Here is a 27,930-nt window from a genome sequence, read left to right on the forward strand (position 1 = left end):
TGTTGCTACAAGAAAAGCGACTGCAGTAACGTTAGAACACAAATACTCAGAACATTCACTGGTGTAAACAAACCTTCAAGTAATGAAAACGCTAATCAAATCTGTGGCGTCCGTCGGTTTCCCGGAGGAGTGATGACCCCAGGTAGTGTGCGATTTGACGCCCAGAGTATGTTGATTGGGCGTCCTACACAGAGGGTCTTGTACTACTTGATTCAATCGTCAAACAGCACTAGGTGCACACCGGTGTCCAGTTGGTCGGGTGACTGTGTGCGCTCAGGGCTCCCATATGATTACAATTGGCGGCTACGTTCGTTGTAACGAGTGCCATACAAAAGGGACATGATGGGCCACTACAACCGATGACTTTATTGAACCAGTGGTCGCACCCGGCATACGGTGGCTTCCGAGCGAGCCCAACTACGCCCGAGAAAACTATTACGGTGGATTCTTAATACGGGGCTTTCATACAGCAAGCATTGGGGCGTCTGTGCTGTAGTGTGGACAAACATAGCCACAAAAACAACGTTTCAAGAAATATAGCGCCAGAATTTGTAACGTATTCATGAAATCCTCTTAAAACGTTGTGTTCGCTTTTCTTCAAGCCCATACCTAAAGTAATACATTTTTTACATAATATATTGTTACATTCGAACTGCTTATAAAAATGTATGCTCATCATAGATATTTATTATCAAAAGAATAAGTTAAACACTGAATTGAAGTTTTATCAGCTGATTTGATAAGATATTTATCTGGCTTGTGTTGGCTCGCTGGGAAGTTAGGGACCAAAGAAGAAATTACGTAGGTGACGGGATCTGCCCCTCAACACATTTTGTACACAGTTCGAGGGGAAAGTCACAAAAATGGTTCCCGCTGTAGTTTTAGTAATTTTCGGTAAGTTTTTTACATGTAACAATGTGATAGCCAACAATTAAAGGAATGTGTAATCTTTTTGTGTTAATTATTCTACTTTTTTTTTAAAAATGAGGATGCCATGTACATTTATTCTTTTAATTAATCAAAATCGTTAAATATCTAATTTCCTCCTTTTTTCTTTTGTTATTGAGCTTAAAAGTGATTTCAATAACAATGTTTATTGAAAATGTTTTTTTAACAATGTTTATTAACCTGAAATATAAACAATTCTTTAGCCATTGCTGGCTGCTCGCTGGCCCAATCCAATCCACCCAATCCCACAACTGATTGCGGTAGGGCCGCTCAAACATGTTACTTCGCTTCTAAGGATTTGGTCAGGAAGAAGCTCGATGAATATGATTTCCTTGGAGGATGCAAGTAAGTATTTGTGCCCAATGCTGCTTTCCATGTTGTTGTAAGTCTTCTTGCCTAAGGCTGTAACTGATCGTACCCGGAACTGTAAGTTTTCTATTCCAGTGGTGTAAGTCTTCTAGTTTAGCATTGGTTGCCTTCTTGCCAGATCCAAGCTTTCCCCATTGCTGTAAGTGTTCTTGTCTAGGGTTGTACGTCTTTATATCCATTGCTGTAAGTGTTCTTGTCTAGGGTTGTACGTCTTTATGTCCATTGCTGTAAGTGTTCTTGTCTAGGGTTGTACGTCTTTATATCCATTGTTGTAAGTGTTCTTGTTTAGGGTTGTACGTCTTTATGTCCATTGCTGTAAGTGTTCTTGTCCAGGGTTGTACGTCTTTATGTCCATTGCTGTAAGTGTTCTTGTCTAGGGTTGTACGTCTCTATGTCCATTGCTGTAAGTGTTCTTGTCCAGGGTTGTACGTCTTTATGTCCATTTCTGAAAGTCTTCAAGCCTAGGGCTGTAAGTCTTTATGTCCATTGCTTTGTCTTATTGGCCAAGACTCTAATAGTTTAGGTCTGCTGGCCTTCTTGCCCAGGAGTCTTCTTCCTTAGGATAATTCATCTTCTTTTTCAATTTCTGTACATCTTCTAGATGTAAGTTCTATTTCAGGATTCGTTGCCTTCTTGCAAGACCCAAGACTTCCCTATGGCTATAAGTTTTTGTCCATAGCTGAAAGTCTTGACCAACACTCTTATAGTTAAGGACTACTGGTCTTCATACTAGGACTGTAGTCTTCTTCCCTTAGAGAATTCGCTTCTCGCTAAATTTCTTCTAGCTGAGGAATGTAAGTTGACTTGCTGCAGGCTGTAAAAAAGCATGTTATTTATTTTCTTCAAAATGTATTATATTTAAATTACTTGCATAACCTTATTCACGCTATCTGCAATCTAGTTTTTAACTTAACCTGTACTCTTTTTCTTGGCCTTTAGTTTCTGACCTACCTAAACTCTTTAATTTGGCCTTCAGTTTCTGACTTACCTAAACTATCTCATTTCTCCTTGTTTTGGGCTTGACCTGTACTATTTGACTTATCAAACATTCAGATGTCTGACTGAGATGTCATCTCTATTCCAGAGCCTACAGAACAATGACGGACTGTTTCAACAACATACCAAATGGCGATCAATGTAGCGAGCTCCAATCTTTCAAAACTTTCGTCAAAACTACGGTAGACGGAGTCTGTGGTAAGATTAAAGGGACTTGTATATAGATTCTAAAGTTTGTCTCCCATTATAAACTGTGGTGAGATTAAAGGGACTGGAATAAAGTTTTTAAAGTCCCCCCCCCCCTTCTAAACTGTTGTAAGCATAAGGCGACACCTATTTCTGTATTACAGGAGAACCTGGCCAGAATTTAGTCACCCCTTGTGCCAGTCAGTTCGGCACCTGTATGACTAGCCTCTACACCATTGAGGGCGACATCAGGAACAACCAAGGCACAAAGGCCTGCCCGTAAGTCGATGCTAAGTGCCAGGAAGTATAGATCTACAGTAGAAAAACTACGTGAAATTTCCTATAATAATAGTATAGTATTGAATGGCATAATGGTCAGTCAATACTATCAATGTGGATATTAAATGACAATATTGTCTAAATCAATGTTGATATGGCTGTTGATTTAGTTATCACTAATTAGTAATATATTATTCGGCTTTAAAAAATGAGCTTAACTTTTAATTTTGTGTGTACTTTAGAACTATTGAGGACGCAGGCTCCAAACCTAGATTTACCCTCGTAATTTGTCACATTGTACGGCATGTGAAAAGATTGATTATTTTGTATTAGATATTTAAACTTTATCTTTCTATCACAGATTTCATTTCTAAAAAAATACGTTTTTCATATCAAATTCAAATTTTTTTGTATTTTAAAACAATTTTGTTTGTTACATCAACAATCCATTACAAAATGTATGAAATAATTTTTTTACCTTTCAGTGCTTTGATACAGTTCACACAATGCAATCAAGATCTGGCTGCTGCTAACATTTGCTCCGCCTCTGTTACCGGGATGATCCAGGATGTCATCTCCTCCTTTGACGAGGATAGCCTGCTCGATGGATGCAGTAAGTACTCATCCATTTATGACATCCACATAGAGAGGGGTGGGGTCAAAGGACTTTCATTTTAAAAATGTTAAAAAACTGGTATCATGCGTTTAAAATTAAGGCTTTAGTGCTAGCGATTTAAAAATAAAACTGCAGGTGATTTTTTTTTAAAATTTAACCCGTGATTTTAAAAACCAGCTCAACATGTAAATAAATCGTGGTACTCGTACCTACACTGGTGTTTTCCATAACATAAACGATGCCAAGATTTTTAACGATATGTCTTATAAGATATTCATCTAATTTTCCTTTTTATGCCAAAAAACCAATGGGCCGCCTCAGAAAGCTCCCTCCACTTTTCTCGGTCATCGGCAATTTTCTTGGCACTCCACCATGATAGTCCTGCCTCTGCCAGCTACTTCCCTGCTGTACGCCACCTCGTCACCTTTGGTATTTCCTGTATTCTTTTTCCTTGAGACCTCCAGTTTAGAGATGTCATCTGGATTCATTTTAGGATGTGCCCCACCCATCGCCGTCTTTTTCCCCCGATTATTTCGGAAACTGCTTCCTTTTCAAACTCTCCTACTAGTAGTCTATTATTGGAGATTGAATTGTTTTATATTATTTCATAGAACTTATACATAATCAATGAACTCACAATATAAGGTAATATATTCTCCAAAAGTGAGCGTTCAGTATATTTTTCTTGTTATCTCCCCTTTTATAACTGAATATTGTAATCATTAAATTAAATTATCCAACAAAACCCTTTAATTAAATTAAAAATTAGATATACTTGCATTGTTATCCAAGATCAACCACTATGTCAAATTTAGATCAATCAAAAAATGGAAAGTGTGTTAAATTAAAAGTCCAATATTTGGGGAGTCACACATACATAGTGGACGTAATAAAAGCATAATAAAAAAATCGAACGCCGCATTTTATCTTGTTTAAGAGGGACAATGTGCTGAAACTCTCGGTAAATGCACGACCCAGCTGGTGAAAGACATCACAACTAGCTCCAGCACACAGAAAGACTTTTCCACTGCCTGCGCGTAAGTTTGTGATTTGTTGTTTAGAAGTTGGCGTATAGCTTAAAAGCCTGCCAGCTACAACCACTATACATACCGCACTTACTACAAGCAGTATACATATCACACTTACTACAACCACTAAATTACCACACTTATTTCAACCACTAAATAACCACACTTACTACAACCACTAAATTACCACACTTATTACAACCACTAAATTACCACACATACTACAGCAACTGTAATTACCATATCGAGTGCAACCACTATACTTGCAATAACCCACCACACCCACTACAACTACTACACTAGAAAAGCAGAGACACCCTTACTCGCATCAGTGAGAGACACTAAAAACTACATTCACAAACACGCCAAATGGAAAAACAGTTTCACACTCCATATCGGAACATTTCATTCAAGTGTACATGCATCTGTTATCACGATGTTGTCTACACGTTTATTTACACATTACAAATAAATATTTCAAACTTTGTACCTAGTCCTCAATCGCTTCTACTTTTTTGGCATAAATTACCTTGACATAATGGAATTTGTAAACCATTTATTGACCTAACCCAATTTAAATAATTTACTGGTTATTTAGTAATTAGGTATCAATGTCAAGGTCGATGCTAAAATTTAAAAAAAAATCCTTCCAGACAATCCGCAGAATCTCTCAACTGTGTGGACGCAAACGCCAAATCTCTGGCCTGCGCCTCTGTTAACGGCTCAACAATGACAACAGAAATGGTCAACAGCATCAAAGCCTACGTCAACCACTACTGTAGTAAGTTGTTGGCCCATTTTACTTTTACGTTTTAAATTTTACTTTTTTTTATTTGCCTCCGTTTGTAGTGCAACTTTTGCTGTTGTAATAAAACATTGATGCTTTTTTTTTTCTTTTTTCTACAAAAGTCTCTTTTTGTCAAAAAGTGCATTATTTTTATTACCTTTGTTCATTAACATTTTCTAAAATATACGAATTCATAATAAAGTAAACTACTAGTTGAAAACGTTTCATCATTGTCATTCATGTAAACACTTTGTGGAAATTTCTTCGAGGAAGAAGTTCAGCTAAAGCGTTAATTTCCTTTCAATTTGGATGCCAGCAACACGAGTAAATACTTCATCCTCAGGTCCAAAGAGCACAGATTGTATTACGGAGTTGAACGACTGCAAGTCTGATCTTGTAATGCTGGGACCTAACGCAGACGTCGCTACACAGTGCAAGTAAGTTAAGCAGGTGACATCGGTGTCTAGTGATGTTATTGTCATGCCTCTGTTGTCAATTGTCTGATGTAATATGACAGTGGTGTTATGTGTCTGGTGTCTGGTGTCTGATTTCATGTCTTTGATGTCATATGTATGACTGTTGCACTTGGTTAAATATTGTCGGCACCATCTTTGTGATGTAACCACTTGTTTGTTACAGCGTGTCGGCCAGATTCCTGGAGTGTACAGCTGGTCTGGCCTGCAGAGACTCGGTCAAGGCCATGATCGACAAGTTGAGGACGGACCTGGAGACGGAAGAAACGAAAGCCAACTGCCGTAAGTTTTTTTTCCGGCTGGTTTTCGGTGCACTTGATTGTAACGTTTTAATTTCACTATATATATATATATATATATATATATATATATATATATATATATATATATATATATATATATATATATATATATATATATATATATATATATATATATATATATATATGTTACGGTCAAAGCCCGAAGTCGGCCAATCCTAGGATTGGCCGGCCAATCCGCGCATTGGCCAATATCGCCTCCCATAGGTCGGTCAAAGTCCGAAACTTTGCTTGATTTCGGCCTTTGGCCGGCCAATCCGCAGACTGGCCATTGTGGACCGGCCAAAGTCTGAAATAGCTCTTCATTTAGGCCTTTGGCCGGCCAGTCCGCGGACTGGCCATGGTGGACCGGCCAAAGTCTTAATTAGAAGATCATCTGGCTAGGGACGACCGGCCAAAGTCCGGATTAGAAGATCATGAGCAGATTTTGGTTTTTTCTAATGCCGTAAGGATCATGAAATTAAGTCTTTATTGATTATTAATTAAAGTAAATGACAGAAACATTCAAATTTTTTATTGTAATATAGTCTCAATCTATCAATATCATCATTTGTTACAACAAGTTGAACTTTTATGGCATTTAGAATTACATAGCAGCTTGTTATTTTTACACTTGCAGCGATTTATTGTGCACTTAGTTGTGCCATTGCAGCGAGTGTAGCCTTGGCCCCCAGTCAATGTTTGTGAAGATGCGATGGTTCGTAGTGATTTTTCCTCAGTGCCAACTGACGACAATAAGAGCAGTTTTTCGTGAAGAATTGAAAACACTTCTAGCATACAGTTGTTTTAGAGCACCATGTTCCGTTCCTAATTTGTAGAAACCGCCCTCGACGCTCATGACAACTGCAATCACGCTTCGGGGATCACCGTGACCTCTGTCAACATCTGGAAAACGGATGCGTACATTGTCACCCACTTCACCATCTTTAAATTTTGTATTTGATGTTTTAAGCATCTTAGCACCTTGAGTTTGCAAGCCAGTATGAGCTGCTGATCTGTGTTCCATGATGTCTTGTTTGTTGTGACACAATCTGCAGGTAATGTTCCCTCCGTACCCTTTGTCTGCTTCATTGGGTATTCCACAAATAGCATGGACATCGTTGCCACAGGATCCAAAAGAATGAGCTGCACTACAATGTTTTTCACAAACTATATAGAATCTGTTGGCCACATTATTGCCACGCAACTGGTCTGGGCGTTCCGCCACGGCAGTAGATGTGTTAGCTGAGGATGTCGTTGCATTTATGGCAACCTCCATTTCTTGTTCAATGTTCTCAAGATCTTCCTCAGTAACTTTTTTATCGAGAGTCCATATATGGAAACTAACATGGATTTACATTTTTTTCTTTTGACAGCCATCTGCTATGTCTGTCTCATGGTCTGACGGCCCTTTTGATCCATGTCGCCTTGCATATAGAATGCTATATAAACAAGAACTAAACAATACGTTACTCTCAATGAAACCGCACCCAGAATAATGAAAATGCGATCACAATTTAGTCTAAATAGAACATTGGCCGGGACATCCCGGCCAGTGCGCGCATTGGCCGGCCTATGTACAAAATACGCTGTTAAGTTTAAGCGCTTCGGACTTTGGCCAGTACGTCCCGGCCAGTGCGCGGATTGGCCGGCCAATGTACGAAATACGATCTTAGTGCTAAGTTCTTCGGACTTTGGCCAAGAGAGCCGGCCAATGCGCGGATTGGCCGGCCAATCCGCGCTTTGGCCGCACTTCGGGCTTTGACCGTAACATATATATATATATATATATATATATATATATATATATATATATATATATATATATATATATATATATATATATATAAACCTAACAAAGCAGGAAAATACACAGCAATTTCTCTTAGTGCTTCTAAAATTTCTTGCCTACAGCCACCGTGGGGTCATGTGCTGATCGTATCATGGTGTGTGTCAACAATCTGGAAGCTCTCAAGTCCATGAACACAAACACAGACAAAACTACATTCTGCGGGTTGGTACCTTCACATTGTGTTTCTAGATCTAGTAACACTGCATTGTAATTAAATGCATATATATATATATATATATATATATATATATATATATATATATATATATATATATATATATATATATAAAACCTTTTTTTCCTTGCAGGAAGGTGAACACTGCCGTGAAGTGCTTTGACTTTGTCAGGAGAGATCCCCTTTGCTCTAAAGAAAATGTCCTGGTCAGTGACACTGAGACACAACTTGGTGTGGACATTGCTCCTGCTTGTGGAGGTAATCGGGTTATCTTCTCCTAGTGCACCATCAATGTATAACTTTTATGATCACTAGTGCAGCATCAATATATAGCTTGATTGGCCGCTAGTGCATCAAAAATGTTTAACTTGATGGGCTACATTTGTTGACTACACGTGTACCCCATTATTAACTACAGTAAATCAGTTGAAAAATAAATGAACAAAATCTTTCTCCAGCTGCTATCGGAACCTGCAACGACCGCATGAGAGTGTGTGCCGCCACAGAAACTTTCGTCAACTCGGTCAGCAAGGACATGCAAAAGGACGAGTTCTGCAGGTCAGTGACCTCTGTCTCAATTTTTTTTCTTTGCTCTTCTTCTATCGAAAACATGTAAAAACTTTCCACATTACAAAGTTTAAAAAGGAAATTAATTTTTTAAATTAAAGTTTTGAAACTTGCAGTTGGTTTCACATAGTAGAATGTTTTACATTTTATTGACAATTTAAAGGTTGAGTTGCTTAAATATTTGATCCAGTCTGCTGTGTACATTAGAATATTACATCCACATTACGCACATTTTCATTACATTCACATTACACATTACACCGCCATCCAAACCTTACAAGTGAACTTGTTCTGCCCCAGACGTGCCAATGTTGGCGTTACCTGTTTTGACGGTCTGAGACAAGATTCCACATGCAGATCAACCAGCAGTGCCGCCTCTGGGTATGAAGACAAGCTGAACAAAGTCATCAAGCCTCTGTGTGGTAGCGGATGTAAGTAATACTGTGTGGTGGGGGTGTAAGTAAATCTGTGTGGTGGGGAGTGTAAGTAAATCTGTGTGGTGGGGGATGTACATTTTTCTGTGGGGGGAGGGGTGTTATAAGTAAATATGTGCGTAGATGTAAGTTACATACTACTCGAAGTAGAGGAAATGTAAATCATTCTGTGTGGGTAAATCATGCACACACACTCTAACTCTGTATGGGAGTATAATTATGTCATACAAATACTTTGTCAATGCACTAATACATTAAACCACTGATATTAGTATTGACACAGACAGGGACATAAAAGTTGACACAAACACTGACATGCACAACTAACAGAAAATAGACGTTTGCGCACCTTAAGCTCAAAGCCCGTCATAAATATCATTATAGCCACCAACTCTTGGGTCTGTCAAATCAGGTTGCTTTTTCTTCCATAATAGACTGCAGTAAGGATTTGACATTTGTCAAAATATGAAATATACAGTTATGCAACTTGCTCTAAACACAATTTTCTTTTCTTCTGGCTTACATCTTTTAAAAATGTCCTTCCATTTCACGGTTTTCTTTGTCAAGTGCTAATATCGTTTTACCCTTCCATAAATATTTTATTTCCTAAACCTTGAGGCTGTATGTTTGATCTTTATTTTTCTCGATGACTTTTACACAATTTTAACAAAATATATTTTTTTCACAGCTTCTGCATCTCAAATCCAAGTGTCCATGTTTTTCCTGGTCGCGATCTTCATCAGGACATTTTCATATTTCATGTAATAAAACAAATCATATCTTTAGTTCATTTTTAATACAAATTATTATTAAGTTCAGCATTGAATGTGATATTACACCTATATGAATAAATAATTTTTTTTAATAATTGTGTTGTTTTTGTCTTTTTTACTTCAGTGCGACTTTGAAGTTTTAGAGAATGTTTGCATCACAATAAAAATACTCTTTGTAAATAAATACAAAATACCTAATCTCAAAAATAACGGTGTTTTCCTGAATTGATGGAACCGTTTAAATGTTGTAAGAAATTGTTTATTGTCGATGTATGAACATTTATATATATTTATTTCTGAGCACTTTTAGCAATGTATGAAAGGCATGAAATGCAGCTGTTCACGTCTTCAGCCCGCTGTGTCCAACAGCTGCCTACCTGGATGAGAAGTCTCAAATAACTTTAATTTAAGAATGATTTGTTAGTCGTATGTATACAGGCTAATTGCTTGAACATATATATACGAGAAAAATGGTCCGTTGAGGAAGGATACAACGGGCGCTAGGTTGATAGTGCTGTCTATTTTCTCTAAACTAAAACCAACCCCCCCCCCCCAAAATGTATACCGTCCCATTCAACGAAATATAATTATATACTTTTTCCAGTGTCCGCCCCCTCCCAGATAATTCTACCCCCGCCCCCGAAAATTTCAAGTACCCCCATCCCTCTCCGGAGAGGAAAAAGTCTGAAAGAAACACTGGTCGCATTTGTAGATCATACAAACTAAAGGAAGAACCTTGGCGGGGATTCGCCCCTACCGGAAGAGATACATGAAAAAAACTGTGCACGCTAAACACTTTTTAGATTAGAAAAAGTTCCTCCCTCCGGGGAGGAAAAAGTCTGAAAGAAACACTGGTGTCACGCTTAGCCACTACCCGAAGAATTGCATGAAAGAAACTGCACGCAAACCACCTTTTAGATTAGACACATGAATTAGGCTGTAATTTTATTATAGAGTATCGATGACGACATTTCTTTTGAGTTGGGGGGGGGGGGGGGTTCGGCTTAGACGTTCTTACGCGGGGGATGGGTTTCGCGCCTACCCGAAGAATTGTATGAAAGAAACTCTTCACGCAAACCACTTTTAAGATTAGACAAAATTGTCTTTTTAATTCTATGCTTACTCGAGAATCAATGACGTCATATTACTGTGTGCACTCTCCGGCTGTAGACTAATTTCTACTATATGCTCCAATGTGACGTCATGTTTCGCTTCCGTTTTACTATGCATGTTTTTAATTTGCTTGTGTTTTCTCTATAGCGTTCTTGTCAGATAGATACACAGATAGATACACAGACAGCGAAACTATTAGTATTAATATATATATATATATATATATATATATATATATATATATATATATATATATATATATATATATATATATATATATATATGTTACGGTCAAAGCCCGAAGTCGGCCAATGCTAGGATTGGCCGGACAATCCGTGCATTGGCCAATATCGCCTCCCATAGGTCGGTCAAAGTCCGAAACTTTGCTTGATTTCGGCCAAAGTCTGAAATAGCTCTTGATTTCGGCCTTTGGCCGGCCAGTCCTCGGACTGGCCATGGTGGACCGGCCAAAGTCTTAATTAGAAGATCATCTGGCTAGGGACGACCGGCCAAAGTTCGAATTAGAAGATCATGAGCAGATTTTGTTTTTTTTTTATGCCGTAATGATCATGAAATTAAGTCTTTATTGATTATTAATTAAAGTAAATGACAGAAACATTCAAATTTTTTATTGTACTATAGTCTCAATCTATCAATATCATCATTTGTTACAACAAGTTGAACTTTTATGGCATTTAGAATTACATAGCAGCTTGTTATTTTTACACTTGCAGCGATTTGTTGTGCACTTAGTTGTGCAATTGCAGCGAGTGTAGCCTTGGCCCCCAGTCAATGATTGTGAAGATGTAGTGATTTTTCCTCAGTGCCAACTGACGACAATAAGAGCAGTTTTTCGTGAAGAATTGAAAACTCACATTTAGCATACAGTTGTTTTAGAACATCATGTGCCGTTTCTAATTTGTAGAAACCGCCCTCGACGCTCATGACAACTGCAATCACGCTTCGGGGATCACCGTGACCTCTGTCAACATCTGGAAAACGGATGCGTACATTGTCACCCACTTCACCATCTTTAAATTTTGTATTTGATGTTTTAAGCATCTTAGCACCTTGAGTTTGCAAGCCAGTATGAGCTGCTGACCTGTGTTCCATGATGTCTTGTTTGTTGTGACACAATCTGCAGGTAATGTTCCCTCCGTACCCTTCGTCTGCTTCATTGGGTATTCCACAAATAGCATGGACATCGTTGCCACAGGATCCAAAAGAATGAGCTGCACTACAATGTTTTTCACAAATTATACAGAATCTGTTGGCCACATAATTGTCACGCAACTGGTCTGGACGTTCCGCCACGGCAGTAGATGTGTTAGCTGAGGATGTCGTTGCATTTATGACAATCTCCATTTCTTGTTCAATGTTCTCAAGATCTTCCTCAGTAACTATTTTATCGAGAGCCAATATATGGAAACTAACATGGATTTACATTTTTTTCTTTTGACAGCCATCTGCTATGTCTGTCTCATGGTCTGACGGCCCTTTTGATCCATGTCGCCTTGCATATAGAATGCTATATAAACAATAGCTAAACAATACGTTACTCTCAATGAAAACGCACCCAGAATAATGAAAATGCGATCACAACTTAGTCTAGATAGAACATTGGCCAGGACATACCGGCCAGTGCGCGCATTGGCCGGCCAATGTACAAAATACGCTGTCAAGTTTAAGCGCTTCGGACTTTGGCCAATACGTCCCGGCCAGTGCGCGCATTGGCCGGCCAATGTACGAAATAAGATCTTAGTGCTAAGTTCTTCGGGCTTTGGCCAAGAGAGCCGGCCAATGCGCGGATTGGCCGGCCAATCCTAGCATTGGCCGCACTTCGGGCTTTGACCGTAACATATTTATATATATATATACTTGCTGTATGTCATTGCTTCGCTACTATGTAAAATAAATTGAATAATAACTGACTTTTTTCTGTGTGTTTTTTCCCTGTGACTTTTTTTTCCGTTCACCAGAACATTATATGTCTTCAAGGGGACGGGAGCTATTGTTATGTTAAACCCAAGAAAGATTCATTCCCACTTTGGTGTGAAGATGCTTTATATGAGTGGGAGTAGTGGGATATTATTTTGCGTTGCGCATTGCAGCTGACAAACCTTTTTCCAACGGGAAACGGGGTCGTCTAGTGCCAGTTAAAATATAAAGCTGTCTTAGCTTTATATACATTTTTAGCCATCTATATGTATATAATTCTCTACGTGGGGACCATGCGATACACCACCAAGTAAAGGCTTTGCCGTTCCTACCCCGCTCTCTAGGCATATCGCTGAGCTGTGGTTCATACCGAATGTTTACAATGTGACGGCCATTAGGGGCACATAATTTAGCTATTAAACGATTTGAAACTATGGAGAGGTAAGAAGTTCTACTTATCTTTTCATTGTCATCCGTAAAATGTCGTCACACAAGACTCCTTTCACTGGGGCGGGGGGGGGGGGGGGGGGGGGAAGAGAGGGTAGTGTCGAATTCACAAATTATGAATGACTAAAAAGTAGATAATAAAACAACTAAATAGCGTCGTATGCTTACGTTGCGGGTCTGCTTGTGTAAAATAATCAGCGGAATAAATGAATAGAGCGTCTTTAAATAGCTCTATTTCATAATTAGGTATTTCCATTTCTGCAGTATATTATTATTTAACGTAAAATTGATCTATTGAATAGTTGAAATACTATTTGAATCCAGCTTTGGTAGTGTGTTATAAGTTGTTAGGACCCAGTGATAATGTGATCAAACCTCTCGTGTGTCTGTGTTGAATTGATTTCTGTCGTGATAGATAAGGGATTGATTACTGTGATAAACGTGATGCGTCTGCTGATTTAAGTCAATTTAATAATTGTGACAAATTGAATTATGATTAATATCGTTAGCTTTGATTACAAGTGTCGTCATGTTGGTTGGTTTTGTTCTTGTTTTGACAGGTAAAACGTGTTTTTAATAGCTTGAATATACGTAGATAGTTGGTTTTCAACACATGCCGTGTCATACAAAACCAAGGTCGATTTTAACCCTTTTAATCTTAACTCAAAGAAACTAAAAGTGATCATTCAGATTACACTGGAATGTCAAGTTAAACCGTATGCTGTGTATGCTTTAAATATGCACATTGGGAAGTGTCTCGGGGTTTAATGAATTACTTACACAGTCGATATTACATTTGTTGTTAAGTATAAAATAAATGGTATGTAAAGTTTATCAATAGCTTCTATATCAGCAGTAAAAGTAGCCAGTGATCTTCCTGTAACCAGTAACCTGCCTGTAGATACTGACCTGCCGGTAGTCAGTAACCTGCCTGTAGTCACGGACCTGTCTGTAGCCAGGAACATGCCTGTAGCCAGTGACCTGCCTGTAGCCAGTAACCTACCAGTAGCCACGGACCTGCCTGTAGCCAGTGACCTGCCTGTAGCTACTGAACTGCCTGTAGCATCTCACTCTGACTCAAGTTGCTATTTACAAGCTAAGCTTTGCTACAACAGTAATCTTCACAATTTACAGACATCCCTGACTGCTTTTGATTTTCGTGGAGCATGCAAGTAAGCATACCCATACCTATATATATATATATATATATATATATATATATATATATATATATATATATATATATATATATATATATATATATATATATACATATATACATTATTTATTTTTTGTTTATTTGTTAATATATTAATATATATATTAATTTATTTACTTATTTATTTACTTATTTATTTATTTATTTATTTATCTATTAATCAATCAATTGATTGATTGATTGATTGATTTGTTGATTGATTGATTGATTGATTGATTGATTGATTGATTGATTGATTGATTGATTGATTGATTGATTGATTGATTGATTGATTGATTGATTGATTGATTGATTGATTGATTGATTGATTGATCGATCGATCGATTGATTGATTGATCGATTGATTGATTTACATAATTATATATATATATATATATATATATATATATATATATATATATATATATATATATATATATATATATATATATATATATATATATATATATATATGTTGCTAGAGTTTACAGAGATGCAGTTTATTGCTTCAACAAAATCCCATGCACTGACAGCTTTAATGAGATTCAAACTTGGAGAACGTCGGTGGAAAACCTCACTTTGGGAGTGTGTGGTAAAGTTTAGTTGTCAATCTGGGCTGGGATAGTGTGGTAAAATTTAATCAGTTGTCACCATAGTCAAACGACGGCTAAAGTAAACAGAGTTCTTCCAGGCATCTCTTCCCCCAAAGAAAGTCTACAACCCCCCCCCCCCCCTCCCCCGAACGAAATGGAATTTATATAGAAAACATAAACTTTTTATAGTGTCCGCCCTCCTCCTCCCCTCTCCCCGAAATATCAAGTACCACCCCCACCCCCACCCCCCCCCTCTCGGAAAAAAAGTCCGGTAAAGAATATGAATGTTTTCCTAAAAGTAAAAGTCAATCTTTAATTTTACTCGCCATTTATAATAAGCGTTAACCATTATATTTTAAGATACAAATTAAAAAATAATAATTTCGTCAGATTCAACTGGACGGGTAACCACATGTGGTGAGTTGGCGGAGTCTTGTGTGGCGGATGTGAGAACCATCCTCGAAGACTTTAGAGTCTCTGGTGCCAAACTTGCTTGCCTGTGAGTTGTCATTGGGTGGTGTTAGTTGTCGCCCTAATTTTAGTTGTCACCCTTATGTTATTTGTCACTCTTATGTTGGTTGTTACATTATTTTAATTATTGCCCTTATTTTAGTTGTCGCCCTTATGTTATTTGTCACCCTTATGTTGGTTGTTACATTATTTTAATTATTGCCCTTATTTTAGTTGTCGCCCTTATGTTAGTTGTCCCCATCATGTTAACGATGTCAGTTGTCGCTTTAAAATAGTTGTTGTCACCCTTATATTAAAAATTATAGTTCTCTCCCCCCCCCCCCCCCTTTATTATTTTTTTGTTGGTTTTTTTTTTTTGTTAAAGATGTTAGTTGTCGTTCAGTGTGATTGAGATATTAGTAAGCTTTTAGATATTAAAATGGAATGAGTATTTATTTTTCAAAAAGAGAAACCACATAACTAATCTATCTTATAAGTAAATTAACCAATTTGGTACATTGCTAAAAGTGAATTCAGTTTTACATATCCATGCTAGTTGTTTTAAAACTAAGTCATTAAATAATTGCTTTAAAAATCATGATCTCCACTAGTAGCCAACAAATCCAATCCCTCAATCATGCTTGGATCTCCCCGTTGTGTCTGGCTAAAGGCTTGAAAACTATATAAAAGAAACATTATCCTACGGGAAATGTTTTCAATGTTTCTATGACTAACTACTCTTCGTAAATTTTAAACAAATGCTACAAAATATTTCGTTCTTTTGATATATGCTGTCTCTGCAGCTTTTTATTTCATTCTTTACTTTTGTACATTTTTTAAGATATAGATAATTCAAGTTAAAAAATTTGGACAGCTTGTTATTTATTCTATATATGTGAGTGTGTAGGATGAATCATCAAACATATTTTACCCAGGGTCACTTTGCATTGCTAGTTTAATTATTTTATTTGAGTGAATTTCTTCCAATATAATTAATTATTTTGTGTTAACTTGGTATTGCCTATTGGCTCATTTACTCCCTCACCCTGCTTTTTTTCTATTGAATTTGCTTCCATAGTCTTCTCAATTCCAGAACAATCTACAAGTCAGCAGTTGTTTTGTTTTCGAAGTTTTTTCTCCTAGATTGGTGCTGTCCCCAGGTAACTTGTCTCATCTGCACTGAGGTCCGAACTCGGAACTTTCAGGCTAGCAAGATGAGCTAACCCGCCACACCTTGTCGTCCCCTTATATATATATAAGGGGACTGACTTCATCGTGTCACAACCGTTGGTTTATGTTTTCAGTGCTGACCTTGTCGTCCCCTTGTAGGATCTCTCTATACCCGTCTCGTAGACTAAGTCGTGTCACAAGTGCCGTACCGTTTGTTTATGTTTTCAGCGCTTGGTCTCAGCTGTCCCTTTGTACCGGAGCATTGAGGAGCAACAGCACCTGTCTGCCCGCATTGATAGACAACATTGTGACAAAGTTTAAAGGAGATGCCTTGCTTGATGGGTGCGGTATGTGCATTTACAACATCAACATTAAAGATCTATGTGCAGCGTCGAATGATGAAGCTTTTGAATAATCTTAAAGGGACGGAATGTTTGGTGGAAGTATCTGGGGAACACCTCTAATAATTTAAAAAAGATATTTTTAATAATGTTTCTAACAGTATTTTCAAAAGCCTGCTATGTATGTAATTTTTTTTTCAAAAAGACAATTAATTAGAAGGTTTTTTAAGTTATCCCAAAATAACCAGACCCCACATTCAAAAAGACGCATTTTATATTCTAAGAACTCTACTAAACTCTACTTCACCTGCCCAATGCCCCGCCAAGTCTCAGACATGTTGTATTAAAAAAAAACGATTCCGGCCGAGCATGGCTCTGACCACACTATCCCTTCATATGCTGAGAACATAGAAACAGGTGAACTCTACTTCACCTGCCCTGTGCCCCGCGAGGTCCTGATAGTCAACCTTATCATTCACATATAGGGCTTAAGAAAAAATAATTGAAACCATTGTTGTAAAAAGATAATAAACCATCTTAATATTACTATTACTAAAGTCATTTTTCTAAACTTTTATAATTAATATGGTTAATCTACCAATGAATATATCAATAAATTAATTAACGGCTTTAAATTAGTTTGTAAGTAACAGTGTGTTTAAAAAAGAACAATATTTACCACCCAAAATCCTATTTTACAGCTCTACACTTAATGCAGATTCTCCCCAATAACAAATAAAAAAAAACAAAAAAAAATGAGTTATCAAACGTCACTATTCAGTCAAAGTAAAGCCATTGTTCTAAAACTTTAAAAGTAATGTGGTTAATCTACCTATGAATAAATCAATAAATTAATTAACGTCTTTAAATAAATGTGTGATTAACAGTCTGTCTGCAATCAAAAATTGTTCTCTACCTACATACTATTTTACAGCCCCTTCCCCATATAGAGCAGTTTCCTTACAGTACCAAATCAGACAAACAAACAAATAAATATTTAAACATGTAAACAAACTTGAGTTTTAGTAGTATATAGATTAGCCAATTAATAGCTAAACAAACAAAGATTTATATAAAATAATGAAGGTCTGAAATTATCTAGATCTAGATAGAATTATCTAGATAGATCTAGATAGAATTATCTAGATCTAGATTCTACGACTCGTTTGCTTAAGTCTTAAGTCTTGCTAGATCTAGATTAGACCTATTCTAGATAGATCTAGATATAGATAGATAAATCTCAAAGATTTATATCAAGTATTTAAGGTTTTAAAAATGTATTATGATTATAAAATGGATTGTATTTTTATCTAATTAATCTTTGGTTTTGGTTTATATCTAATTAATCTTTGGTTTGACCTAGATTCAACATCTAGATCTATAAATAACTTTCTTGGCCACCTGATATTTAGATCTATAAATAACTTTCTTGGACAGATTGTAGAGCTAGAGAAATTTATTGTAACACTAAATGAAAAAGACAGTTGAAAATTGATATAAGTGTTGGAACGTAATAAATGCAGCAAACGGACGTATTGTTAAAGTTATAGCCGACAGAAAATGAGCTTTAGAACGCGTTAAACATTGGAATGGGAACACAATCTTCTTCGATAGAAGCTGCCATTTTATTGTACTAAAAAGTAAACAAATAATGTGACGACACTATTCACTCAAAATAAAGCTATTGTTTGAAACTTTTAAAATTAATGTGGTTAATCTACCAATGAATAAATTAATTAATTAATTAACGTCTTTAAATAAATTTGTGATTAACAGTCTCTCTGAAAAGAAATATTGTTCTCTACCTACATACTATTTTACATGTCTATATATATGGCAGATTCTCTCCAGTAGTAAATCAGAAAAACAAATAAATATTCAAACATGTAAACAAAGTTGAGTTTTAGTGGTATAGAGATATACACAAAGCGCAGAAGATGCACCCACAACACGATTTAAGTTAAGGCAGAAAAAAAGATATGTTAATGGTGATGTGAGTTCATTTAACCACGACACTTTTCACTTGCATACAGTTAAGGCAGAAAAAGATATGTTTAAAGTGTTGTGAGTTCGTGTAAGCACGACATTTCTCACCTGCAGACAGCCAGTGTGGTGACCTGTTGACCAGGTGTTCTAGCACATCCCTGCTTAACGTGACACTCAACCCCATCAACATCATCAACTGGACGGACGTTTGTGTGTGAGTCGTGAATTATTCTATTTGTTGCTAGTTGTTGGTAAAACTTGTGTATCTGCGTTGAGACTTCTTCTATATGCTCCTTCTTATTACCAATGTCACTTCATGATCAATTTGAATGTGCTAAATGTCACAGGTAGTACACATAAATGTGCTAAATGTCACAGGTAGTACGCATAAATGTGCTAAATGTCACCTGTAGTAAATGTAAACTCATAATCAACTTGAATGTGCTAAATGTTATTTTAGTCCACATGAATGTGCTAAATATCACTAGTAAAATCTGACAAATGTCACATTTAGTCCACAAGAATGTGCCACTGTCACCTGTAGTCACATAACAGTGTTGACCGTCACTTGTAGTATATACGAATGTGCTAACTGTCAGCTACCTGATTTTAATCATTTTTACTTGTATAATTTCTCTATTTTACTGCAGCCAGGCCCATGAATCTCGCCGTTGTATGATAAACATTAGAGATCTGAGGTCTGGAGATTGTGAAGGAAAAACACAGTTGGTCTCCCACATTCTGAACAGTCAGCTAAACTACTTCTCTAAATACTGCAGTAAGCGACACTCTGATTTTTAAAATATTTTGAAGCATCACACACCAAATATAGGAGTAATATTGTACTTGCCAAACTTTAACAACAACTACGATGCTTGTTATATATATATATATATATATATATATATATATATATATATATATATATATATATATATATATATATATATATATATAATGTAATCCTCACATTTATGCAGCTGTCCCCATGATGTTTATATCTAAAACGTTTTAGAAAATTATACTTATAAAAACAAAAGCTTAAAAAGATACATACACATACAAACGCTACTCAAGTTCAGTAATATTTTAATATACTCAAAACTTTAACTGTATGGGTGTGAGAAAAGTTTTTTAAAATGCTGGTCAAACAAATGCTCGATAAGCTAATTGCTGATGTTGTACACTCAGCTACCAATGGCCAACCCAGCTCCTGTTTGACCAGTCTGGAACAGTGCAAAGTCCATTTTATGACGTCACTAGAAACCAACAATTCTCGGTATTGCGAGTGAGTAGTTTTTGTTTTTTTTTAACTCCAAATTTCAACTTTTTATTTTAGTTGTATTGTTTCTCACTGAAATAATTTATTTTTATGATACATCTGCGTCTATTTTGGTGATAAACTAAATTCTTTCAGTCTCTGGGCCGAGTTTCTAGAATGTACGTATAGTTTACAGTGTCAGGAATCTGAGGGTGCTATGTTGAACAGACTGAGGGCACAGATTCAAGTGGCAGCCACACAGCAGACGTGTGGTGAGTCTACCACACACGTTCCGTTATTTTTTGAAACACGACATGGAACTACGGTGACAAATATTTTACTTCAATGTTAACAAAATAATTAGTTTAAAAATAATCTGACAGTTGTAGATTTTTAACACCTTGACATTAAAAACCCTTGACATTCGCTCTTCCACACTAACACCATGGATATTTATCCAAAGTATTAATATTATTAATACTTTGGACATTGATGACCCTTGTTCTAATAAAACACTGACGGGACTATATATTTAGATATGGGCTAGGCTTAGGGTCAAAGTCAAACAAGGCATTGCCTTTGTTAACTTTAGGGATATATGGAGTACTAGCCGTACCGGCAAGGACCTGCACTGGCCTTAGTGGAAAAACCTATCTGTATAGGAAAATGACGTGTGTGTTTAGTAAGCAGCATATACACGGCATTGCCCGGGTTTGGAAATATATTACTTTTCGAATAAACCCTAACCACAACCAACCAGAACCAAAACACAAACGCAATTATAACGCAAACACAAACGCAAACACAAAAGCAAACGACAACACAAACGCATACACAAATAGAAACACAAACGCAAACCTAAACGCAAACAATAATTCAAAATAATGCAAAAGTAAACACGAACATAAACGCAAACTTAATCGCAAACATAAACGCATAGTGCTCACAGTCAAGCCCGGGGCGCCAAATCTCACCCTGCCGGGGCGCCTGCGGAACTGCCTGATTCAACTTAGTAAACGACTAGCATACCCCAACGTAGCCATATTTATTTGCTCTCACTTAAACGAATGTAAGCACTATATCGCTCACGGGAGCGCCAAATAGCACTCAGTCGAGGCGCCAGAGGACGCCCTGGATTCAATTTAGTGAAAGACTATAATAACTTTTCATATCCATAGTCTATCCATAGTCTATGGCGCTGTATAAACGAACGTAGGCGCCATAGCGGTCACGAGAAGGCCCGGAGCGCCAAATAGCATTATGGCGATCATGTCGAGTATTTTACTATATGCATGAGTTTCACGCTTCATACAGTGGCACATAATCCATTTGAGCTTTGTATATTAGATTAAATGCAAGCACATCATAATTATCGGAGACTAGCCTACACTTAATATTTTTTTTAAATTATAATTTGTTTTTTTTTATTTTAAGGATTAACGGGGTCTTGTTTGGACCGGATTAGGATTTGTAGCATAAGGCTGGGAGAGGTAAACAAAACATCTCAGAGACCAGAGTACTGCCGGTAGGAATTAAAATAAACGTTTTCCGTGTAAAAATAGAAATTGAATGTTATCTCTGGGTGTATACAACGTTGGTAAATTAAAAGACAAAAATATATGTATTTATTCTTTTCTGATAGCGCCGTAAATGGTGTGTTAGCGTGTTTGGACGTGGTGAGACTGGATATGGTCTGCGGGAGACTAAACACGGTGGTCACTAAGATGATGAACGCTGTTGCTAAAGATATGGCTGCAGTATGTGCAGGTAGGCGTGGTTGGTAGGCGTGGCATGTAGGCGTGGTATGTTGGCGTGGTATGTAGGTGTGGTTGGTAGGCGTGGCATGTAGGTGTTGTATGAACTATGAGTGGGGGCGCTGGTTTGAGTTAGTGTGGGTTGCTTCTTTTTCTTCTTCGTTCTTAATTTTTAGTGTGGGTTACTGACTTCGGTGTGCAGAGAGGGGTGTTGTTGTTGCTGTAGTCAGTGTGGGTTAGTGTAGACAATTAACTGTGCGGAGTTAATGAAAGTTGATATTTGACATACGCTGACGCACGTCTGTACCATACAATGCTGAACTATGTAAATAAATTATTTCTCTAGACCCAGAAGTTGGCTCATGCAGCGATAGATTCAGTCTCTGCTCGTCCGCGGAATATTTTCTTTCACGAGTGAACAACATTACGCAGGCAGCAGAGTTTTGCAGGTTAGTGGATGTCATGTACATTGGCAGGTTAGTGGATGTCATGTACATTGACAGGTGAGTGGATGTCATGTACATTGACAGGTGAGTGGATGTCATGTACATTGGCAGGTGAGTGGATGTCATGTACATTGACAGGTGAGTGGATGTCATGTAGATGTCAAGTAATCACCTTGACCCAGACAGCAGTGTTTTGCAAGTTAGTAGATGTCATATAGAGTAAATTAAAAATTAAATACGGAATTTCATCCTCTCTCAAAAACTATATTTTTGATCGTCTAATCTATTTCCTTCTGTAAGACGTGTGTATGTTGGACTGGAATGTTTTAAAGAGCTGAGACAGGACCCAGCCTGTGAACTAGATGATGAAAATATTCTGGAGTTTGAGAGGAAACTCGGGGCAATCATCAAACCTTCATGTGGGACAGGTAGTGTCACGTGGTCATTTATAAATCTAAGTTGAAATATGTCTGAGCTAAGGCCTGCGAAAACAATGGTTATTGGATTATCTTTTTCCATTAATTTACGTCAGCTGTGTACAGTTTCGAACCGTATGGGCCATGGGGAGGGTGGAATAGAAATCAGGTTTTCTATAACCAGAGCTGGGTACACATCAGAGCTGGGTGGAGTCAGGTACCCATCAGAGCTGGCTGGAGTCAGGTACACATCAGAGCTGGCTGGAGTCCGGTGCGTCGAACGGTCTCGAGCCTTGGATCAAAACTCGAGGGCAATCGAACGCTTTACGATTTGACCACATCATACCAAAGTAATGTCAGTTAAATAATTTACAAAGATGTAGAAAATAACAACTACTGCACCTTATCCCATACACTCTGCAGTGGTGCCTCTCTGGGAAAACAACAAAATATTGACGCCGGTCTCACTAAAAGCCAAACTTGTTAGAGCTAGCAACTTTAACCTAGCTGATAGATCTATGTGTAAGACACGTTACTACAGTAACTGGGTAATAATAACGCATCTATTTATAATACGCTATCACGTGACCTCTGTAATGGAAAATAATCTCTCCCCAGGAACGACTACTCACACTGGTTTTCTACTACTGATAGAGTTGTCGTGCTGGATGCTACTGCACTCACTCATCTCCAGTTTGATTGGATAAAAACATGTTCTATATTTAGAATTTAGAATCTCAGACTTTGAATGAAATAAGAAAACAAATTCTATTTCTATCAAAGTTAGATAAACAAAATTAGCTTTAGTAGGTCAATGTTTGCATGTTTGCTTGATTACAAAGACGGTTGCTTACATTTTAACAATAGTAAATTACATTGTGAAATAAAAATGTGTCACATAATATAAAATATATATTTCTGAATGTTTGCATAGATTTATTTGTGTCGTATTTTTTAAAGAGATCTAGTTTTATATTGAATCCCAATTGTTGATATCATTCACTTGATATTATTCCCTCACGACTTCAAGTGCTTGTGACTCACCGTAGTCCTCAACAACTGCGGCTCCACAAGCACTGACCTTCCTTGCTTTGCCTTCTTTGTCCAGTTTACATAGACCAGCCCTTTCGCCAAAAATTTTTGGCATCATCAAGCTAAGGAGATTGATGACGTTTCCAGCACAAGGGGCGTGTTTATAAGTATCAAGGTTCATCTATAATGTTGGCCTGGACACAATAATATCGTTTGTTAAGTGCTTTGGTTACCTCTCTTACTCCCCGACATAATCCATCATGTTGGTTTTCAGAACCTCTTGCAGGTCCTCGTAAATGTCCATTGGAGCATTAGCAATAACAGCAGCCTCATGGGAACGTCGTTTGCTTCCGTCTATATACACCAATAAATTTCTTTAAATAAGGTCGCATTATTTTTTCATTATTTTTTCTTACTGTGTGCTACTAATATTTAAATTGATTTTATAAATTTAAGCAAGGAAACAACACAATCAATTCAATGTTGTTTTATTTGGTGTAGTCATTTCCACAAAAATCATTTATGCGCATTAGCTGTCAACAGCTCATAATTTTTCAAGAGTTTATTTCCGCATGGTTATTTCTTCTTTTTGTATTTAATCTTTAAGGACAACTAGACTTACCCGGTCATCCCTTGGATAACTGTGGGTTTCGGGGGTCATCTAAAAATGACATCACGTCTGTCACTTATCACAAAATAACCAGACCCCACATTCAAAAAGACGTTTTTTATCTTTTAAAAACACCGATTTCGGCTGAGCATGGGTCTGACCACACTATCCCTTCATATACTGATGTCACATGTGAGCTTTTAAAAGTTCTATTAATTTTAATGACACCGACTTCAAAATTTAGCCTTCATTCTCCAAAGCAAATTTTAAAATGCTTTTCTGGCATATCTAGCCCTGGCCACCTATAGCATGTTTATATAACGTGAAAACCCACCATTTTGCTCGTGGTAAACATGGCCTAAAAATGGTCGGAAGTCATGCGTCCAGTCCGGACGCCACTGTTGTTAACAACCGACCACGCCTCCATGTTAGTGAGTAATCCTACTATATCTAGATCTAGAACCTAGATAGATAAATCCCATGTATTCTGGAATTAGATGGTCATTAAAGCTAAACAAAGATTTGTATAAAATAATTAAGGCCTAAAATAGATTCTAGATGTAGAATTTACATTAAGTCTAGATCTAGAATTTACGTAAAGTCTAGTGACCTAGATTCTAGATCGAGATCGAGATCGAGATTCATAACTTGTTCTTCCTTCAACAGCTGATCTGTATAGCTAGAGAAATTTATTGTAATCCTAAATGAAAAAGACAGTTGAAAATTGATATAAGTGTTGGAACGTAATAAATACAGCAAACGGACGTATTGTTAAAGTTATAGCCGACAGAAAATTAGCTTTAGAACACGTTAAACTTTTGAATGGGCCACAAAGTCTATGATGGAAGCCGCCATTTTATTGTACTAAAAAGTAAACAAATCATGTGACGTCACTATTTTTTCAAAGTAAAGCCAATGTTTTACCCTTTTAAAATTAATGTGGTTAATCTACCAATGAATAAATCAATAAATTAATTAACTTCTTTAAAAAATGTGTGTGATTAACAGCCTGTCTGAAAACAAAAATTGTTTTCTACCTAATTACTATTTTACAGCTCTACACATAGCGCAGATTTTCTACAGTAGTCAATCGGACAAACAAACAAATAAATATTCAAACATGTAAACAGAGTTGAGTTTTAGTAGTATACTAGACTTACCCTGTCATCCCTTGGATAACTGTGGGTTTCGGGGGTCATCCATAAAAAAACATCACGTCTGTCACTTATCGTCACAAAAAACCAGACCCTACATTCAAAAAGATGTTTTTTATCTTTTAAAAACACCGATTTTGGACTATCCCTTCATATACTGACGTCACAGGTGACCTACTCAACTCTATTTCACCTGCCCAGTGTCCCGCCAAGTCTCAGAAAACATGTTTTTATCGTTTAAAAAAACGATTCCGGCCACACTATCTCTTCATATGCTTAGGACAAAGAAACAGATGAACTCCACTTCACCTGACGTGTATCAAGCGAATTCAGATAGGCAACTTTATCATTCACATCTAAAAAATAAAAATAAAATGAAAAAAAATTAACATTGACGAGATGTGTCTTGAACCCGTGCCACCCGCATGAAAGCCTATTACACTAACATCTTAGCTTTTTAGACTCGTGACGTCACTGATGTTTTTTACTTTCTCGTATATACGAAGTTTAGAGAAAGTATTGTAATCGTGCACAAAAATCACTTGAAATTTTAACAATTTTCACCGTATTACACCTCAGTCCTTCATCACATCCGAAGTATAGAGGACTTATTTTAATCGGGCAAAAATTATCAATCCAGATTTATCAAAATTAAGAGGTTTTATGCGTAATCCAGTCTGAAAAACTGGGCTTTGCAATTCTGTCCGTATGTCTGTGTGTCTGTCTGTCTCTCCGTGTGTAAACACGATAACTTGAGTATCGTTACAGCTAGGTTGATGAAATTTTATATATAAGTATTTTATCAAAATCGTAGATCCGTATCAACTTTTGAGCGATTTCCGATAACCAGAAGTGGTACTTTTTCTACTTTGAATTTTTCAAAAGCCTATAACTTGAGTACTATTTCAGATAGATAAATGAAATTTCACATGTAAGTATAAGATCTAATTCTCTATCTTCTATCAAATTTTGAGTAATTTCCGTTGCCCGGAAGTACTAATTTACACTACTTCCGATTTCTCGAAAAACTAATGTAAATTTTTAAAGTACTAATAATATTGCGCATTATTATGCACTTTTTTATTTGGCGTTCACTTGGTGTGCAATCTTTTGTCTACCAGATTTTATTCTATTTTTAAAACTTTAAGTATTTAAAATGAATTAAAAATCATATCTATAGCCCGACTTCCCATCCCGTTATTTTATATAAGAATATTCGAGAAAGTTTAGGGGAGATCACTCCCGGTTTATTTTATCCTATAGTATAATACTTTGAGTCTCCTTATGCAGCTTGATTTACGCGCATAGATCTAGATCTAATTCTAGTAGTAGTAACCTTCAAATTAAATTTTATCTTAAATTAGCCAATTACATAGCTAAAGAAACAAAGATTTATATAATATAATGAAGGTCTGAAATTATCTAGATCTAGATAGAATTGCTTAAGTTTTGCTTAAGTCTTAAGACTAGTTTTTGCGTAACTCTTGCTAGATCTAGATTAGACTATCATTAGACCTATTCTAGATTCTAGATAGATAAATCATAAAGATTTATATCAAGTATTTATTTAAGGACTGAAAAAATGTATTATGATTTTAAAATGGATTTTATTTTTATTTAATTAATCTTTGGTTTGTATCTAATTAATCTTTGGTTTGACCTAGATTGTAGATCTAGTCCTATAAATAACTTTCTTGGACACCTGATATTTAGATCTATAAATAAATAGATGACTTTCTTGAACATACTATAGAGCTAGATAAATTTATTATAAAACTAAATAAAAAAGACAGTTGAAAATTTATATAAGTGTTAGAACGTAATAAAAACAATAAACGGACGTATTGTTAAAGTTATAGCCGACAGAAAATTAGCTTTAGAACGCGTTAAACTTTTGAATGGGCCACAAAGTCTATGATTGAAGCTGCCATTTTATTGTACTAAAAAGTAAACAATCCATGTGACATCACTATTCAGTCAAAGTTAAGCCATTGTTTGAAAAATTTAAAATTAATGTGGTTAATCTACCTATGAATAAATCAATAAATTAATTAACGTCTTTAAATAAATGTGTTATTAACAGTCTGTCTGAAAACAAAAAAATTTTTCTACCTACATACTATTTTACAGTTCTCGACGTAACGCAGATCCTCTACAGTAGTCAATCAGACAAACAAAACAAAACAAAAACAAAAAAATATTCAAACATGTAAACAAAGTTGAGTTTTAGTATTATATA

At 36.5% G+C, this 27,930-nt stretch overlaps 3 protein-coding genes across 3 annotated transcripts; all 3 read left to right on the plus strand.

Annotated features, from left to right (window-relative positions):
• Positions 1-772: 772 nt before the first annotated feature.
• Positions 773-9,877, plus strand: LOC131928837 (uncharacterized). Its single transcript, XM_059284973.1, has 14 exons — positions 773-894; positions 1,152-1,293; positions 2,402-2,511; positions 2,664-2,778; positions 3,264-3,391; positions 4,332-4,431; positions 5,076-5,203; positions 5,553-5,646; positions 5,849-5,964; positions 7,896-7,995; positions 8,142-8,266; positions 8,467-8,566; positions 8,876-9,006; positions 9,698-9,877. Exons 1-14 carry the CDS (start codon positions 864-866, stop codon positions 9,772-9,774), a joined length of 1,497 nt encoding a protein of 498 aa, XP_059140956.1. The 5' UTR covers positions 773-863; the 3' UTR covers positions 9,775-9,877.
• Positions 9,878-13,266: 3,389 nt separating this feature from the next.
• On the plus strand, positions 13,267-20,310 carry LOC131928844 (uncharacterized). Its single transcript, XM_059284990.1, has 6 exons — positions 13,267-13,274; positions 14,168-14,452; positions 16,920-17,038; positions 19,133-19,232; positions 19,669-19,796; positions 20,210-20,310. The coding sequence occupies exons 1-6, from the start codon at positions 13,267-13,269 to the stop codon at positions 20,308-20,310; spliced, it is 741 nt and encodes a 246-aa protein (XP_059140973.1).
• A 1,626-nt stretch (positions 20,311-21,936) lies between these two features.
• LOC131928828 (uncharacterized) lies at positions 21,937-23,902 on the plus strand. Its single transcript, XM_059284956.1, has 4 exons — positions 21,937-22,046; positions 22,380-22,482; positions 22,780-22,907; positions 23,514-23,902. The coding sequence occupies exons 1-4, from the start codon at positions 21,968-21,970 to the stop codon at positions 23,600-23,602; spliced, it is 399 nt and encodes a 132-aa protein (XP_059140939.1). The 5' UTR covers positions 21,937-21,967; the 3' UTR covers positions 23,603-23,902.
• The last annotated feature ends 4,028 nt before the right edge of the window (positions 23,903-27,930 follow it).

The sequence above is a fragment of the Physella acuta genome, unplaced genomic scaffold, assembly GCF_028476545.2.
Source record: "Physella acuta isolate Inbredline_101_S28 unplaced genomic scaffold, ASM2847654v3 ptg001554l, whole genome shotgun sequence".
Lineage (NCBI taxonomy): Eukaryota > Metazoa > Mollusca > Gastropoda > Physidae > Physella > Physella acuta.

What these genes read in the sequence shown, in the direction of transcription:
- LOC131928828 (XM_059284956.1), top strand. Translation starts at nt 21,968, where the DNA reads ATGGTCTGCGGGAGACTAAACACGGTGGTCACTAAGATGATGAACGCT. An exon ending in TATGGCTGCAGTATGTGCAG is followed by an intron (nt 22,047 to 22,379) that starts GTAGGCGTGGTT and finishes TTATTTCTCTAG; the next exon opens with ACCCAGAAGTTGGCTCATGC. An exon ending in CAAACCTTCATGTGGGACAG is followed by an intron (nt 22,908 to 23,513) that starts GTAGTGTCACGT and finishes ATCTCTCCCCAG; the next exon opens with GAACGACTACTCACACTGGT.
- LOC131928837 (XM_059284973.1), top strand. Translation starts at nt 864, where the DNA reads ATGGTTCCCGCTGTAGTTTTAGTAATTTTCG. An exon ending in GATTTCCTTGGAGGATGCAA is followed by an intron (nt 1,294 to 2,401) that starts GTAAGTATTTGT and finishes TCTCTATTCCAG; the next exon opens with AGCCTACAGAACAATGACGG. An exon ending in GACAAAACTACATTCTGCGG is followed by an intron (nt 7,996 to 8,141) that starts GTTGGTACCTTC and finishes TTTTCCTTGCAG; the next exon opens with GAAGGTGAACACTGCCGTGA.
- LOC131928844 (XM_059284990.1), top strand. An exon ending in TGCCTTGCTTGATGGGTGCG is followed by an intron (nt 17,039 to 19,132) that starts GTATGTGCATTT and finishes TCTCACCTGCAG; the next exon opens with ACAGCCAGTGTGGTGACCTG. An exon ending in CTACTTCTCTAAATACTGCA is followed by an intron (nt 19,797 to 20,209) that starts GTAAGCGACACT and finishes TTGTACACTCAG; the next exon opens with CTACCAATGGCCAACCCAGC.